The sequence below is a fragment of the Pollicipes pollicipes genome, unplaced genomic scaffold (assembly GCF_011947565.3).
Source record: "Pollicipes pollicipes isolate AB1234 unplaced genomic scaffold, Ppol_2.1 Scaffold_828;HRSCAF=952_pilon_pilon_pilon, whole genome shotgun sequence".
Classification (NCBI taxonomy): domain Eukaryota; kingdom Metazoa; phylum Arthropoda; class Thecostraca; order Pollicipedomorpha; family Pollicipedidae; genus Pollicipes; species Pollicipes pollicipes.
The window spans coordinates 586-16,662 of NW_023597076.1; the positions used below are offsets into that span (position 1 = coordinate 586).

At 54.9% G+C, this 16,077-nt stretch overlaps 2 protein-coding genes across 2 annotated transcripts; one reads left to right on the forward strand and one right to left on the reverse strand.

The window, feature by feature from the left end:
* Positions 1-487: 487 nt before the first annotated feature.
* On the forward strand, positions 488-10,965 carry LOC119114494 (eEF1A lysine and N-terminal methyltransferase-like; the record flags this gene model as incomplete). Its single annotated transcript, XM_037238604.1, is given in 12 exon segments — positions 488-698; positions 1,029-1,150; positions 1,655-1,727; positions 1,730-1,756; positions 2,146-2,399; positions 2,863-3,052; positions 4,512-4,692; positions 5,091-5,164; positions 5,195-5,272; positions 5,566-5,701; positions 9,673-9,801; positions 10,586-10,965. Coding segments are annotated over 12 exon segments (1,756 nt in total), but the record flags the coding sequence as incomplete, so codon positions are not given.
* An 87-nt stretch (positions 10,966-11,052) lies between these two features.
* Positions 11,053-13,261, reverse strand: LOC119114495 (acyl-coenzyme A thioesterase 13). Its single transcript, XM_037238605.1, has 3 exons — positions 13,039-13,261; positions 11,939-12,123; positions 11,053-11,598 (listed from the first exon to the last, which is right to left on the reverse strand). The coding sequence occupies exons 1-3, from the start codon at positions 13,132-13,134 to the stop codon at positions 11,448-11,450; spliced, it is 432 nt and encodes a 143-aa protein (XP_037094500.1). The 5' UTR covers positions 13,135-13,261; the 3' UTR covers positions 11,053-11,447.
* Positions 13,262-16,077: the final 2,816 nt, after the last annotated feature.

A 16,077-nucleotide genomic window follows, 5' to 3' on the forward strand; every position in this document is an offset into this window, starting at 1 on the left:
ATATGAACTAAAGTACACCTCCATCAGGTTGTTCTGTTTTTCATATGAACAGCTCATTTCAAAGCAGTGAGGTATTTGCTTTTGAATTATTGATAACAATGAATAATTGCTTGCTGGATTATCTTGTGATTGGTGTTTTGTGAGTTCAATCATTGCCATCCATTTGGGGGTAACCATCTGACCAATGTGTATAACCGATTTGTAATATTGAGGACATGCAATGTGGCTTGTATGTTTATTGGGTAAGTAGTGAGTTGGTACATACAGTGTCATATCTTTATCTAGATGTATTAAAGTGCTGGTGTGCTTGTCAAGTAGGTAGCATACTCCCTGAATTGATGGCACGTTTGTCACATTTATGATGTATCTGTCAGTGCCTTGCACATTTCAGGTCAATGGTGTGTTGCCCAATCAATGTGGTGTCTGGCCAGTCGATGGTGTCGTGGACATCAGCTGGCATTGACCGTCAGGTTGGTGCCGTTTTCAGGTCGATGGTGTCGGTGGACATCAGCGAGGTCGTCATTCGTCAAATGCTGCAGAAATACGGCCCGCTCGGCATGACCTTCACCCGCATGGACTTGATGAAGCTCGAGTTCCCGGACAAGAACTTCACGTGCGTGCTCGACAAGGGCACGCTGGACGCCGTCTTCACCCAGGACGACGAGCACACGGCGCGCATGGTGGACACCATGTTCACGGTGCGTCATCGCCGTTGCTGTGATGGCTCCGCGTGCGGACGCGTGACGTTGTTGAACGTGCTGGACGTGGAGAAGCCTCCTCGCCGGTCGTATTGGTATGCTGTGCGGGTGCACTCCGGCAGCTAGCCACGTCCACATCTCAGGCGAGGGTTTGCTGGAGGCGCGTGACGTCGTTGAACGTGCTGGACGTGGAGAAGCCTCCTCGCTGGTCATATTGGTGTGCTGTGCAGGTACACTCCAGCAGCTAGCCACGTCCACATCTCAGGGTTTGCTCAGGGTTTGCGAGGGTTTGCTGGAGGTGCGTGACGACGGACCGCGGTGCCGTTTCAGGAGATCGGCCGGGTGCTAAAGGTTGGCGGGAGGTACGTCTGCGTGTCGCTGCTGCAGGGCCACATTCTCAAGAAGCTGCTGGAGTGGTTCCCACAGCAGGGCTGGATGGTTCGCATTTGCAGGTCAGGCCACAGGCAGTGGCACAGGTCGTAAGCTCTCAGCGATTACTGGGGAAGTGAGCTAACTTTGTTTGATGCTCTGGTATTCCGTGATGGTGTTTCGGGGTTCGTCAGTGCTTCGCGGTTAGAAATGTCGATTGCTGCCATCGTGGTTATGCTAAAATTAAGCATCTTGTTCGTGAACTTTCAGTGTACAGCCAAATCATGTTTATCACGATATGCTGGTGTTCTGGACTACGTCTTGAGATCATACCAGAGATCCACAGTATTCTGGACGCCGTCTGGATGGTTAAGATATGAGTGCGTAATGAGTGGCTTAGCCCGATTTGAAAAGCTCGCCATCGGTCCTCTGGTCGGGATTTTGCTTGTGTTAATGTTGGTGATGAGAGTTGAAGGACCACATTTGTAACACATGCCAGCAATCACCCGACATCTCATCCTTTAGTATTTCATTTTGTGACCATGGGTTTTTAATATGTTCGCCATGTAATGTGTGTATTTTTTCAGGTGTAAGGGTGCTGAGAACTCCGACTCCGGTGGGATACCTTTCCCTGTCTTTATTGTGGTGTGCACAAGTTTGAACTCCTGCCGGACCGGAAGCCCATGAGCGTAAGTTCATCCTTTGCTTTGGATATTTTTGCGTGTTTGAGCTGTCATAAATCCGAAAAGTCGATGGCTTTCAGCAAAACAAAATTGCTTTTTTGCGGCTTTGGGCCGGCAGGTGTCAGTTTGTGGAGGAAATCTAGCTACTATTGCAACCGTATGCACAGTTTTGTTGCGGACAATTTTGTCCTTGCTTAAGATTATTTCGTTGGGAGCCGTGCTGAAGCCGATTATCTCAGCCAGTAAGTTTCCGTTCGTCAACGATCTGGTGTCCGTGTTCACGTCTCGTAGCGCTATCAGCATGTGATTACACAATGCCATGCCCGGCGTGAAAGCTCAAAGGCGAGACGGCCGCCTGGTCATTGACCCGGGGCCGGCGCCGCGCCGCCGGGCAGGTGCTGGAGGTGAGCCTGCAGGACGAGCGGCCGCGTCGGCTGCCCTCGGCCGACGCCGTGCGGCAGGCGGTCACCGGGCTGCAGCAGTTCGCCTTCACGCGCCACGGTCTGGCTGCTCCTGGCAGCGGTGAGGACGTGCGGCTGGAGCTGTGCGATGCCGATGGCGACGAGGCCAGGTTCACGCTTTTCGTCGTCGACCGCTGGCGCAAGAAGACGAAGAAGGCGTTCGCCATCTTCATCGTGCCGCAGGGGCGGTGAGGACCCCGCCGCCCATTATCGGAACTCGAAGTGCTTGAAGCTAGAGAATGGTGTCCGGCGGCAGTGCGTCGCCGCCGCCCATTTCTGTTGTTGGGAAGACAATCTGACTGTTGCAGCCGTCTTTTGCGGGTGTAGGGAGACGGGGTTATCACGTGTCGCCCGGCCATCGCATCCTGTTGCCCTGGAGATGAAGTAGCTGCGTGCCACTGCTTCTGGTTGCCAAGACTGATTGGCCGTGCATTAGCGCCGGCAGCCGCCGTTGCCAGGGAGACGGATTGGCCGTGCATTAGAGCCGTCAGCTGCCGTTGCCAGGGAGACGGATTGGCCGTGCATTGCCGCCGGCTGCTGCCGTTGCCAGGGACACGGATTGGCCGTGCATTAGCGCCGGCAGCTGCCGTTACCAGGGGCGGCGGCGGCGGACGACGGCCGTGCGTCACCGTCGCTTTCCGCCGTCGCCAGGGAGACGGAGTGGCTGTTCGGCACGCCGGCCGGCCGCCGTCAGCTGGCGGAGACGGCTGGTCATGACCGGCTGGTGGTGGTTCACCTGCCTGACCGGCGGCGGCGCTACGGCGCCCTGCAGGAGGTGCAGGAGCAGCTGTCGGGCAGCGTGCTCCAGCTGCGGCCGGCGCACCTCCGGGACGATGTCCAGGTCAGAGGCCGGCCGGCTCAGGGGGCCTGGTCGGCGTCGCGGCAGGGTATGTGTGTGAGCATGCAGTGACGCGGTCACCAGGGCTGCGTGCCGCGGTTCTCCGCCCGTTGTGTCAGTTGTGACCCGGTGAGTGACTGGTGCCATTCTGACGATCTGACGTGACAAGTAGCAGGCACCATTTCCAACTCTTTGTGATATGAAACACGCATTTATCGTTGCTCTCTAATCTGTCTGATCGAGCATGGGACGAAACCGGCTTCGGCAGCTGCTTTGGTGAAATGCCAGTTTTCCGCCAAAGGTTTTTGGTTCCATTTCGGCTTTGAACTATTTTCCCCGGCTGACGAGCTTCGACTATCTCCCCGTGCGATTTGAAACGGCGTCGGCTTCAGCTCTGTGCTTTTTTCAACATCGGGCTCCGCCTTCGTCCTCAGCCTTCTAATTTGAGCACCGACCTCGGCCATATCTCATTTTGAGCTGATGGCCTCTACACCGTAATGGTCATTTTCTCTTTGTTTGCGACTTTACTCGACAAAACAGTCCTGTTCGTCCTGTCAACCTACCACGCCATGCACCCTGTCGAGGCTGCGGCGTATACATGGCCGAAGATCAATCAGCCATCACCAATTAGTTAAAAAAATAAATTAACAAATTGTCAGCACCAATTAATGCCTGACAACGGCCGGAGAGCTAATTGTCTGAAACGATGCACAACCACACATTCGAAAAGCTTCCATTTGTTGTCACCGCCTGGTCTCAGCCACCCCACGAAACCCTAATTGTGTGCCATGCGATCCCATGCGGTCTTAGCAGACCCGAAAATGGGTTGGCTTTCGCGAAACACTGCTGCACGCCAGAGTCGGCTCCTGCTTTGGTCTTGGGATTCTAAACCAAAGGTTTCGGCTTTGGCTCCACGTATCCTACGCTCGAAGCCGCCAGATATGTGGAAGGCGCTGTCTACACGCTGGTGCGCTTCGGATCCGGCGTGACGTTTTAAAACATGAAGCCACCAGCCTCAGCTTTGGCTTCAATTTTGAAAATTTCAAAGCCAGCGGCTCGTCCTCGACTTGGGCTTCGTCTGCGCCTTGGCTTCGGATTTGGTTTCAAAGCCAAAAGCCTGAGTTCGTCTCCATGCCAGTATCTGATATCGTGCGTAATCGGTCCTCACGCCTATGGCCCGGTAGACAGACGACACTCATGAACATCCATGACCTGGTCAGTACTGTCCCTGACTCTCTGACCGGATAGGTGCCATTCCTGACCTTCTGTGACCTTATCAACACCGTCCCGGACGCTGTGTTGCCGCACAGATGCCGTTCCCGACCCCCATGACCCTCCATGACCTGACCTGACCTGACCTGACGCTCCAACACCGTGTCTGACACTGTGTGACCGTGCAGACACCATTCCTGACCCTCCATGACCTGACCAACACCATGCCTGGTGCTATGTGACCCTACAGGTGCCGTTCCTGACCTGTGCCGGTGACCTGGGGCGGCGGGAGCTGCGTCACCGCGGCACTAGCGCTGTCTCCGGCGACTACGTGGTGGAGGACGTACACCTCGAGCATGGCGACGTCTTCCGCCGACTCGTCTTCCTCTCGAACGTCAACATCGTTCAGTCGGAGGCCAAACTCAAACCAGGTTTGCCATGCTGCGCTTCGCGGCAGTCCAGCGGACGTCAGCTGTCACGCTCTTCCTCTGCCTGTTCAGACATTGCTCTGTGCTGTTTTCGACTGGCTTATATGTTTGACTAACAACGGCCAACGGGCTGCTTGGGGTTGGGTGCAAGCTGTGTCCCGTTTTCTCATTGACAGCTGATGTGTGGTGCTCTGTTGTCGCCGTGTCCTGCTGCCTCATTTCCCGCGCGTGCGTGGTGACGGGATCACGCGTTGACGTCTTCGCGATGTATGCGCTCTCCTTCGCCTGGGCTGCCACCTACCACCCGTGGAGAGCTGCTGCACGTCATTGATCGCCTAGATGATGATGATGATGATGATGCTGATGATGCCGTCCACTGACCCTGCCGACCGCTGCGGCAGTGGCGGCGAAGGGCGGCCAGCGCTCGTTGGCGGTGGACGCGGAGCACCTCTCGTGCTTGCATCATCGGTACATGGCGGCCGGCCTGGGCCTGGCCGGTGCTGCCGACCGGCCGGCCCGCCTGCTGCTGGTGGGGCTGGGTGGCGGCGGGCTGGCGCGCTTCCTACATGACAAGTTCAGCCAGGTAATGGCCGCCGCCGGGCGTCCTCGCGTTCGGGGTTCGCCTTCGTCGGCAGCATGTACTGGGTCGTCTTGAGCTGGTGTATGGTTTAATAAATTAAGACTGATTATATATATATATATATATATATATATATATATATATATATATATATATATATATGATGTGTGCGTGTGTGTGTGTGTGCGTGCGTGCGTGCGTGCGTGTGTCTCTGTGTCTGTGACCGTACCGTTAGTCGCCGGTTGTTGTCCCCGTGCCTTCCGCTCCCATCCGACCCGCCGACCTGCCGCGTGCAGGCCGCCCTCGACGTGGTGGACATCGACCCGGAGATGGTGGCCGTAGCGCGCGACTGGTTCGACTTCGCCGAGGACCGGCGGCTAACCGTGCACGTGGCCGACGGCCTCCACTTCATCCGGGACTGCAAAACGCAGGGTGAGCGCGCGAGCCGTCCGCGATCAGAAAACGGCATTGGTGTACGATTTGTCTCGAAGCGTATTGAACGTGGTCGTTGTAGGAATCAGCCGGGACGGCACCACCCGGCGCAGCGCGGTCGGTGCATGGGTTGACAGGGCCGTACAGCACGGGCTGGCGTATCCCGGGACACGGGGTCAGGGTCTCCAGGGCGCCGGAACACCGCACAATGCAGCGCCCAGTGTGAACCACTGCAGCGCTGGGCTCAACGCGGTCAAACACGTAGTAGTTCAGCTTCAAGGGCAATTGACATTTTGTTATGCGGAAGTCTCCTCTTTTCCTTTTTTTGATATCATTTAGCAAGATTATCATAATCCTTCAAGATGATCATAATCGTTTTTTCTTTGAGTGTTTTTTGTTTGTTTGTTTTTTTGGTAACATGTGCGGATGTTGTTGCTGGGAACGATTAATAAGTGGACGGTCATGCTCTTATTCAGTGGTGATCCTTCCACGCTTTCGGGATGGGGGTTTTCCAATGACGTCACGCCGGCCTTGTAGTACCCAGTCGGATGGATTGGGTTTCAAACGTGAAAACACCGGAAATCTGAATTGGACTCAGTGACTGAATGCGGCCAGGGCGGCGGCCACCGAATACTCTCCACACTTCCGGACGCACACGATTGTTTCGAAGGTGGTGCTCATTGCATTCATTCGTTTTCGGCGAACTTTGCCTGGTCTGACCTTCCAGATACTACTTCCACGTTTTTGTCAGTGCTCGCAATTTCTACGATACAAAAACCGATGGATGTTGGCCTTTTATTCTTGTCGTGTGTGTGTGCTTACGCCTAGCACAGTTCAACTGTAAACCTACGGGTCTCACCATGTGCGTTGAGAGTGCGTCAAACGGCGCATGTGTTCCAAGGGACATGCGTCACAGGATAAGGTGCAGTCCCCTCCCATTGGGGACAAAGGCCGCCGTCGAATGCTCATTGTCACCGGATCTGGCAATCTGACAACGCTATTGATGTCAACGATCTAGTTTTCATCCCGCTCCCAACATTCACCAGTCAGTTGCCTCCACATCACGTGACATCGCTCCCAACATTCACCACGTCAGTTGCCTCCACATCACGTGACATCGCTCCCAACATTCACCACGTCAGTTGCCTCCACATCACGTGACATCGCTCCCAACATTCACCACGTCAGCTGCCTCCACATCACGTGACATCGCTCCCAACTTGAGCTGAGAGCCGCCGGGAGGGCGCCGGACACCCTGCAGCCTGTGGGACTGTGGGGCCGCGCCGGCGGCCGCCGCGGCAGCTCCGCCTGGCCGTGCCTCGCTGCCGCGCCCGCCTGCGTTCGGTCGCCGTCTGTGCCGCGCTCGAACGTGTGCAGTGTCGGCATGCCCAGGTGTTCAGTCCCAGCCGTGGTGCGGCTTGGCGTGGCTCGAGGTCGACACAGAGAGGGCAGCCGATGCGCCGGCGAGCGGCCCGCTGCAGCCTGCGCGTGGGCGCCGGGCTCCGCCAGTCAGTCGCGCGCCCGCCTCGACTCGGACCCGCCCAGCGGCGTGCCGCGGTCTCATCATGGTCTCAGTCGGTCGGTAGCGCGACACGTGCGCGGTCGCTGTTCCTCCGAGTCAGGCGCAAAAGGGTCGCGCGCACCTGATGCTGCGACTGACCGCGCCTGGCCGTCTAGGCCACGCGCTCCGCGGTCATGCAGCCGTGACGCCGCGGAGCAGCTCGGAGAAGGGCGCGCCACCGGCGTCAGTGCCTGCAGGTGACTCCGTCGACGATGTTGCAGGCGATGTAGTTGCGGATGCTCGGGTGGATGACATTGGTGTAGAAGCCGGGCAGGCCGGGCGCGTTGCAGTGCATGGCGCCGTAGCTAACCAGGCCGGTCAGGTAGTAGCGGTACCGCTGGCGGTCGAAGTACATCAGCGGCCCGCCGGAGTCGCCCTGGCACGAGTCGGTGTCATCGCCGTACGCGCACAGCTGCCGCGCCGACAGCGGCATCGACTTGTGGAAGGTCCGCTTCACCTGCCGGTCCTCGGAGCAGGTGGGGCCGTCCACCAGGCGCATCTTGCGCACCGTCTTGAACAGGTCCTGCGGCTGCGGGCCCGTCTCGTCGCTGGTGAGCGCCCACAGCCGGCCGTACCCGATCACTAGCAACGGTCCGTCTGCCGCGTGCTCCAGCGTGAAGTTCGCTGGCGGCAGGCAGATGGGGTAGGTGAAGGCGTTGAGCTCGACCGGCTGCTCCAGCTCCAGCAGCGCTATGTCGCCGTCGAACTTGTCCATGTCGAAGGTGGACATGGGGAAGCCGTCGAACACGCGCACCAGCTGCGACTTGTGCACGTCGTACCGGTCGGTCCAGTTGTAGGCGCCGACCAGCGCGTACGTGTTGGACGGCGACAGGCCCGAGAAGTAGGTGAGGCAGTGGGCGGCTGTGACCACGTGCCGGTCGGTGACCAGCGAGCCGCCGCACTTGGGTGGGTTGCGGAAGGAGCGGCCGGCGAACAGCGCCACCATCCAGGGGAACTCCTCGCGGCGCGTGGGCACGCCGTTCACGATGCGACCGACCGGGTAGATGGGCACGCCGCAGTCGCAATCGTGGTAGCGTGCTACCGCGCCGGGCGGCGGCGGCGCCGTGCTGTTGACGGCTGCCGCCGGCCGCGGCAGACTCGGCGCCAGCAGCAGGCAGAGGAGGGCGACCGGCCGACCGCCGACCGGGCGCGTGTTTAGGCGGCTCCCACCGCTCCGGTTGACACCGTCAGTGGTAGGGAAGCTCCTCTCGCCTTTCCGGCCGCTGGCAAATGCCATTCGGGGTCCAGCCGTACCGACCCAGCAGCTGCCCGCACTCATGTGCAGCTCACGCCGACTGAAGTTAACACCTCTCAGTCGTGTACAGTGACCACCTGATACCTGAGGGTCGCTCTGTTACTGTGGCTTTAGTAAAGCACATTGCGTTTAAAACAGATGCGTTTTGGTAGACGTCAGGATAAAGCTCGGCAAAACTGCTCTTGGGCACGCTCGTTTTTTGGTAGCAGTGCAGTGTATCTTCGAAGCGGCGATGCATCTGTCGCTGCAGGTATCACTTGCCGGGCGTGTTGCCTAGGCTCTCGCAAGGCCCTTGTTCCACCGCAAGATACCTTGACTTATATGATCCACAGCTTCTGTGCTGTAAAGGTGAAGTCTAAAAATCTCCAAATAACGCGCTATTCTTTCTAAGACTACTGCTCCAGGAGATTCTGGTCGGCCCCATTGGCCACGGAAGCATACAAAATTTTAGGACGCCACCGGAAACACGAGATCGCAATGCCCGGCTTCCATATCGAGATGCGTGTTTGAAAGTTGACTTGCTGAAGCATTGATGCGTTGCTCATTCTATTATCTTGCGTTAACAAACAGTTCTGTGTTTTAATGTTTGCAAAAGACGAAATCCCAAGACGTTCTTATGTTTATTGCCAGGGAAGTAGGATTCTCAGGGTGGGACTGGCAGCTACTTGACCTGGCCTTCGGGACGGTTAACGACGCCTGGAGCGTAAATTCGGACGCAGGCGCCGCTAATATATCTGGTGCCACACGCCACCAGAACCCTCTCAAGCGCTTTGTTTGATGCGCCAAGAAAGCAAGCATCCGATGCATTTAGCTGGGCGAGATTCAAAATTATAACATAGAAACTGCAAGTTCATGACATAATTATTTTTGGCGTTAAGTCGTTTATTTTAATTTTTGGCGCTTTAAGTTTAAAAATGCGAAGTTATTTTTCGCGTTCAATAACTTAGTTCCGTGTGAAAGATCCGATCCACCCATCTGATCCACCCATCATCCATCCACGAAGAGGCACATCTGTGGGGAGTAAATCTTTGAACGTCTGGTACTAACAAGAAATACCACAGCGATCGCGCATTGCTGTGTGATTCGCCAAGTTGGCGATGTATTTTTGACCGACACCTAACCATGACACCGCTGTGACGTCATGCTGTTTGACAGGTCGGCAGTACTCGGTCATCATGTTTGACGTGGACTGCAAGGACCCCAGCTTGGGCATGAGCTGCCCGCCGGCTCCGTTCGTGGAGCCAGACCTGCTCCGCGATGTCCGCGATTGCCTGTGTGAGGACGGTAAGTTCGGCTGCGGACCCGCTGTGAGGCAGTGATTAACTGTTGACGTCTGTGATAGGAAGATGCTTCTGCCGTCGGTCTTCGTTCGCGCGTTGCTGGATGTTCGGTTTTTAATGTGTACTGTGAGTTCAGCGGACTCATGTATATTTGATAAACGCCACCATCTTGGGACGTAAGATTACTTTCCACACCTGTACCGCTATAGCTCGCCGTATAACTGCAGACAGTGCTTCCGTCGCAATGCCCCGCGTTGGTTTTTGGAATCGGCACGCGACTATCGGCTCCACCACTGATGACCAGGGGCTCCACCACTGATGATCAGGGGCTCCACCACTGATGACCAGGGGCTGCACCACTGATGACCAGGGGCTCCACCACTGATGACCAGGGGCTGCACCACTGATGACCAGGGACTCCACCACTAATCAAAAGCGGCGTGCACATTGAGCTTATGAAGCGATTTGTTTCCTTAGAACGCCGCTAGCGTCACACAAACGAAACGAATGTTGAGGTATTGCTCCTCCCCTGACCCTGTGGCGGAATCAGTGCAAGTGGGTTTATGATCCAAAAGAATGGAGCGCGCGGCTCCAAATTCGTCTGGGCCTTCGAATCCTGGTGGGCTGCCAATATTCCTGCTACCAGGCCAGAGTCGCGCGGTCGCCGCTGTTGGGCGCCGTCCGACCCTCGAGTCCCGTGCCACTGTGGCAGGAGCACGCAGTCCACCGTCTGCTCGCGGGCGCTGCTGCCTCCGCCGCCCAGTGACTGATGCAGTGTCCCGCGGCAGGCGTGTTCGTGCTGAACCTGGTGGCCCGGGACGCGGCGCTGAGCGGCCGCGTGCGGGCCGACCTGAGCGCCACGTTCGCCGCCTGCGTCTCGTACCCGATCCCGGAGGAGGTCAACGAAGTGTTGTATTGTCTGCGCCGCCGGCCCGACGGTGATCTGACCGAGACGGCGCGCGCCGCGGCCGGCGCCGTCAACAGCAAGCTCTCGAGCACGCGCAAGGGCAAGACCCGCCGCGACTTCATGGACATGACGTCATTCGCGCGGGAGCTCAAGAACCTCTAGTGCATGCGGCAAGTTCGAAATGCGCAGTGCTATCGTGTTGTCTGTGATCATCGTCGTCGGATGCGAATACTTTTTGATACCTGTTGTGGAGGCTGGATTGCGTGCTACTACATCGAGTTTGGTCATGTGTGCCTCGTAGAGAGCTGTCTGGGGCAAACCCACGATGTGAGCGTGGTGAAACGGATGTTACGGAGCCCGACCGAGACCGGCACTCAGTCTATTTATACATTGGTCACTCATTTGCATGCGCACCTTACACTGTATCCGGGCTGCGAATGCCTTGATACACAGTAATGCCAGGGTCATTGCACTTGTTAGGTCAGCAGGGTCAAATGACGATTAAAGTTGTCACCGAAACCCTGGACATTTCATCTATCCACTGGTCCCCGAGGCGTAGAGTTCGTCGGACGCCAGCAGTCGCACTACTGTCTCTCCGCTGGAAGACTGTCGGGGTGGCTTCTGACGACTCGGCGCCGTTCTCCGCCGGAGCCGCCGGCCGACAATGCCCGGCCCAGGTCCGCGCCCACACGGTGCCCCGGTGCCCCCGCCGGTCAAGTGGAGCCAGCGGCCGCCAGAGGCCACTAAATCAGGAACTTAGTGTGCTTGCCCTGCGCGAGCAGCTGGCCGGCGTCGTTCCTGAGGTCGACGCTGCTGAAGCCTAACTGACGTCCCACCTTGAGCGTGAGCGCGTCCACGGTGACGACGTCTCCTGCCTTGGCGGCCTTCATGTACCTGCGGCCGGCGGCGCGAATGTCACAGTCCACACACGCCAGATGCTGCACAGCGGTGCGACGGCCAGCCGGGCAAATGGAGGATGGCATGGTCGGTGATACGACATCGGCCGACCGCGAGGATCGGTGAACACCTGTCCTGGTGCCCCGCTGCTCACAGTGCCACAAAGCGTCCATCCGTCCGCTTGGTCTGTCCAGGCGACGGGGAAACTATGCAGACAAGATGCGAAAACGATAACAAAAACCCGGGGAAGATGAAAAGAACGGAAAGCGACGGGCATCGCAGTCGGCGCTAGCGCACCAGGCGCAATGGAGTGGAGGCGACGCCTCGGGCCACTTACGCGACACTCAGGTCGACCGACACGCCGGCCAGGTTCGGCGGCACGGTCATGAGCGCGGCTGTTGATAGCACGTCCACCAAGTAGGCCGTGTAGCCGCCGTGCAGCGTGCCGCCCGCGTTCAGGTGCTCCTCGGCCACCGTGAACTGGGCCTTCAGCTGGCCGGGCTCGGCGGCCACGACAACAACCTGGACACAACGGGGTGGAGCTGGTCAGGCAGCCCACAGCTCCACCTGAGTGGGGCTGGACTAGGTGGATAGGACAATGGCTTCATTTGGGCAGGTAGAACTGGGCCACCAGGCAGGCTGGGGTTGGTCAAATGGGGCAACAACTCAACATAGTTCAGGCATGGCTTGTTTGCCTGCTGCGGAGCACCACTTGCAGAGTGCAGGACAGAATGCCTCATCTGCAATGACTCCAGTTGGCGGGGTTGGGGATAAACTACTGAATAATACCTGCACAAAGAACTTACTAGCCATGGATCAGCAAATAATCAAAAGTATTTGACAATTGCTTAAAAAAGCAGGGCTGATACAAATATTTTGGTATATGGTGATAACCAGGTAGCTGAACTTGGAAAGATATAACTTAATGTGCATATCCACATTATCCCCATCCTTCATTCCTGAGATGCTAGCAGCAATTGCTGCTTGAAACAGCTGAACAATGCCAGTTCTGGACATCATTCCCATGTAACTGGTATCAAATACCATGAATAAAACATCATCGTGTGGCCATCTAAATAATTTGAGCATATTTTCTCCTTCCTACAACATTGTACCGTACATGCAAAATTGAACCCATGAGGTCTTGACCTGATGATAATCCTATCTGTATTAAATGAGAAAAAGCATTGACCTGATGATAATCCTATCTGTATTAGATGACCATGGTTCATATCAACACACCAGATAATCCTATCTGTATTAGATGACCATGGTTCATATCAACACACCAGATAATCATTTGAGGGTTTTCAAAGAGCTGTATAACAAGTTATTAGCAATTTCAGTGCTCATTTTCATATTCCAGAACTATGCCACTCAACCACCATGATCACAATTATGCATCACATTATTTTTAGAACATACGATAACGTTTACCTGTCCCATCAGCCGATCAAATCGCTTCGTATTGGAAACACGCTTCATGAAATCACGAACGACAGTCAAGGTATTTCTCCCTGCTGTAGACGCCATTATTAACACGGTTTCCACAAAATCCCCGTCCACGTCTCGTGTTTGCTTTCGAACCACAGGGCACACGTCTAGTCTTGGGGTGGCTGCCGCCGCGTAAGGCCCGAAGCGCCTCAATACGAGGTATTCAGAGTAGTAAAGCGATATACACCGTCTTAATGTAAGCGCAAAATTTATTGGAACTCCTGCGCCACTTTCCCTCACTTTTAGTCTACCAAATTCCAAAACTTGGTCCTGTCTTGTTTGTTTCACAGTGCGCCGTAAAGTAAGGGTAGAGAGAGATGCCCAGAGAAGTCGAGGCGAACTTGAATCAAATGCCGGGTCAAGGCAGTTGCCTGGCGTAAGTGAGACGGTACGGCTGCCGGTCAGCCATTGTAGAATTAACAAGATATTTTAAGATGGTGCTGAATATCAAGAAATGTCGCTCTGCTGTAGATGGCTAATGGAATGAAACCGAGGCGTGGCATTTGTTTATATCTATCAGTATCGTCACAACACAGCAGCATTGCCAAACGCCGATACAAGGTGGACAGCCATGACTGCCCATCAACTGGTGAGTGACTGTCGGTCATGCAGCTCACTTTGAATTGCTGCAATGCTGCTATCTTTGACACCAGCTCTGAAAAGCATTGCTGCCACGTAGCTGAAATTGGAATTGACAATACTGATAGGGACGGGTCTCAAATGTGGGTTTATGGCGGACAAACTGAGCTTAAAATGATAGTGTTTGATGAGAAACACAACACCGTTAATTCTACAATAGACATTGATCGTGAAAATAGTTCACTTTGGCTTAATCGGGGGGGGGGGGGGGGGGCATAAGGCCGCAGGCAGGATCTCCGAAGTGACGGGTCGGAGCTCGATGAGTGCGCTTCACGCCGTTTTCCCCTTATTTTGAGAGTTATCTATGGTGAAAAAAGAAAGATTACGACCTCTGGAGGGGGACCGGTCCTCTCTCACTGGCCGCTCATTTGGCTGAGTCCCTGGAGCGCATGCTTCCTTACCCTCACCAACGGTGATTACATCCATGCAGACAGACACGGTCTCCAATACAGTTGTATGCACATCACTTTCGCGTATCAAAGCCATCAGGTAGGTGATACCAATCACCGTCTTTGGACCAGGTTGCAGGGAGTCGGGTATGTGCTAACTTAAACTAATCTCATATTCGAATCGATAGCAATCTGCATATGCCACGATTGCCAGAATGCAATGTGTGGAAAGCTTACAATTTAGAAAGGCTAGGTCTGGACGGACGAAAGGGGGGACTTTGCACTCGATTACATTTTGAGCAGATTTGGTCAGCGTCATACCAGTAGCTGATGATGATTCGGTAGCAGCGGTGGCAACGTTGTCGCTTTGTTGTTGCGGTTGGCGGCCTGTGCCGTTTTCAATCTCAATGCAAGTCGTGTGCTAAATTTCCCCTTAACGTTCTCAGGTGATGCTTTACTCAAATTTCATTTGCGCCTTACCTTATAGGTAACTCGCAGCCGCCTGATGCTACGGCATATCGCTGGAGCCCTTGCCCTCAGGGTTTCATGCTTGGAGAAAGTGATGCCCAATTTCACGTCAGGATTTCACGTTTGAGGAAGGGTGGGCGGTGGCTTGGGGAGGAAGGCGTTCAGTGGTTGGGGAGTGCCTCTAGCCCACCCCCACACGGGGGACACCCCTACCGGCCATGCCAGCAGTATCCGCCAATTCCGACAGCGCCGAGGTGACGCCTGAGCTGAAGAAAATCGGTGCCAGGTCGGCGCCAGGACAGGCTCGCCGGTGATAAAAAGGCTTACGTTCGGTGTCATCGCCCGTGTCAGTTACCCCGTTTACGAGTCAACCAAACGGACGATTTTACGACGATTAGAAAACATGCGCAGTTTTTGCTCATGTCAACGGGTTTCAGCGACGCAGCGACAGCCACAAATCGTATCGTAAATTTACGGTGGTGGGAGAGGAAATTTACGATTCGCCTAGATCACCCACAATTAACGATGCGTTCCGCTGGTGTTTGTATGCATGTTTTGAGAAAAATTGCTTAAATCTGACAATAATAATTTACAAAATAATACGAAAAAGATATAAAAGCTTACTGATGTCCGATAAATCCAATAATCAAGCTATACCTTTAACCTGAGCTATTCCTAGACAAAAGTGCGTTTTGTAGATTATGCATGTCCCCATCGCGCCTTTCGGCGCTCTGTCACGGATTTCGGGTTGGCGGGAGGAGCTGGAGGCGCGATTTGGGGCTGCGATAGACGGCGTTTCATGCGTTTTTTGTCTTTGAATTAGTTTTTTGTCTTAACCCGCGTGCGTACAGGTGTTTTATCAAAGTTGCAAATCATGCGCCATTGGACGCTACAAGAAGAGCGGGTGATGCTGGCCATTGTTCAGAAGGGGCTTCTGTCGGCGATCGATGGGAGAAAAGTGTGCAACGTGCAGGTTAGTATGGTTATGTGACGTGCACATGCACTCACGATATACAGCATCTGTGCAAGCTATTAAGTTATTGCATAGTTTAGCAATAGTTTAATAGCTTGCACAGATGTTGATAGGTACAAAACTTAAGCAGGGTGATGGTCCCGGGTTGTTCGATCAACTGTGGTCACAAAACTGCATGATCACAAAGTCACAAAGAAGGAGACATTCCATCACTCAGACAATAACAACTTAACTATAGACAGCACTCAGAAAAAACCACACCAACCTGCATCACTTCTTGATGGAACCACAGCTTGCGGACTCTGGGCAGTCTCCATCTTCTTCCTCCACGCAGCAGCTGTCTCTGAACTCGGTGCAGATCCAGAACGCAGTTAACGATACGGCGTCTTCTTCTCCTTAACTGAGTTATGGTGTGAAACCCTCTGCCACCCCCGCTCATCCCCTTAATGGCATAAACACCCTTTTGACACTGCAACAGATGTTTGGCACACAACCATACCAAAAGTACGGCTT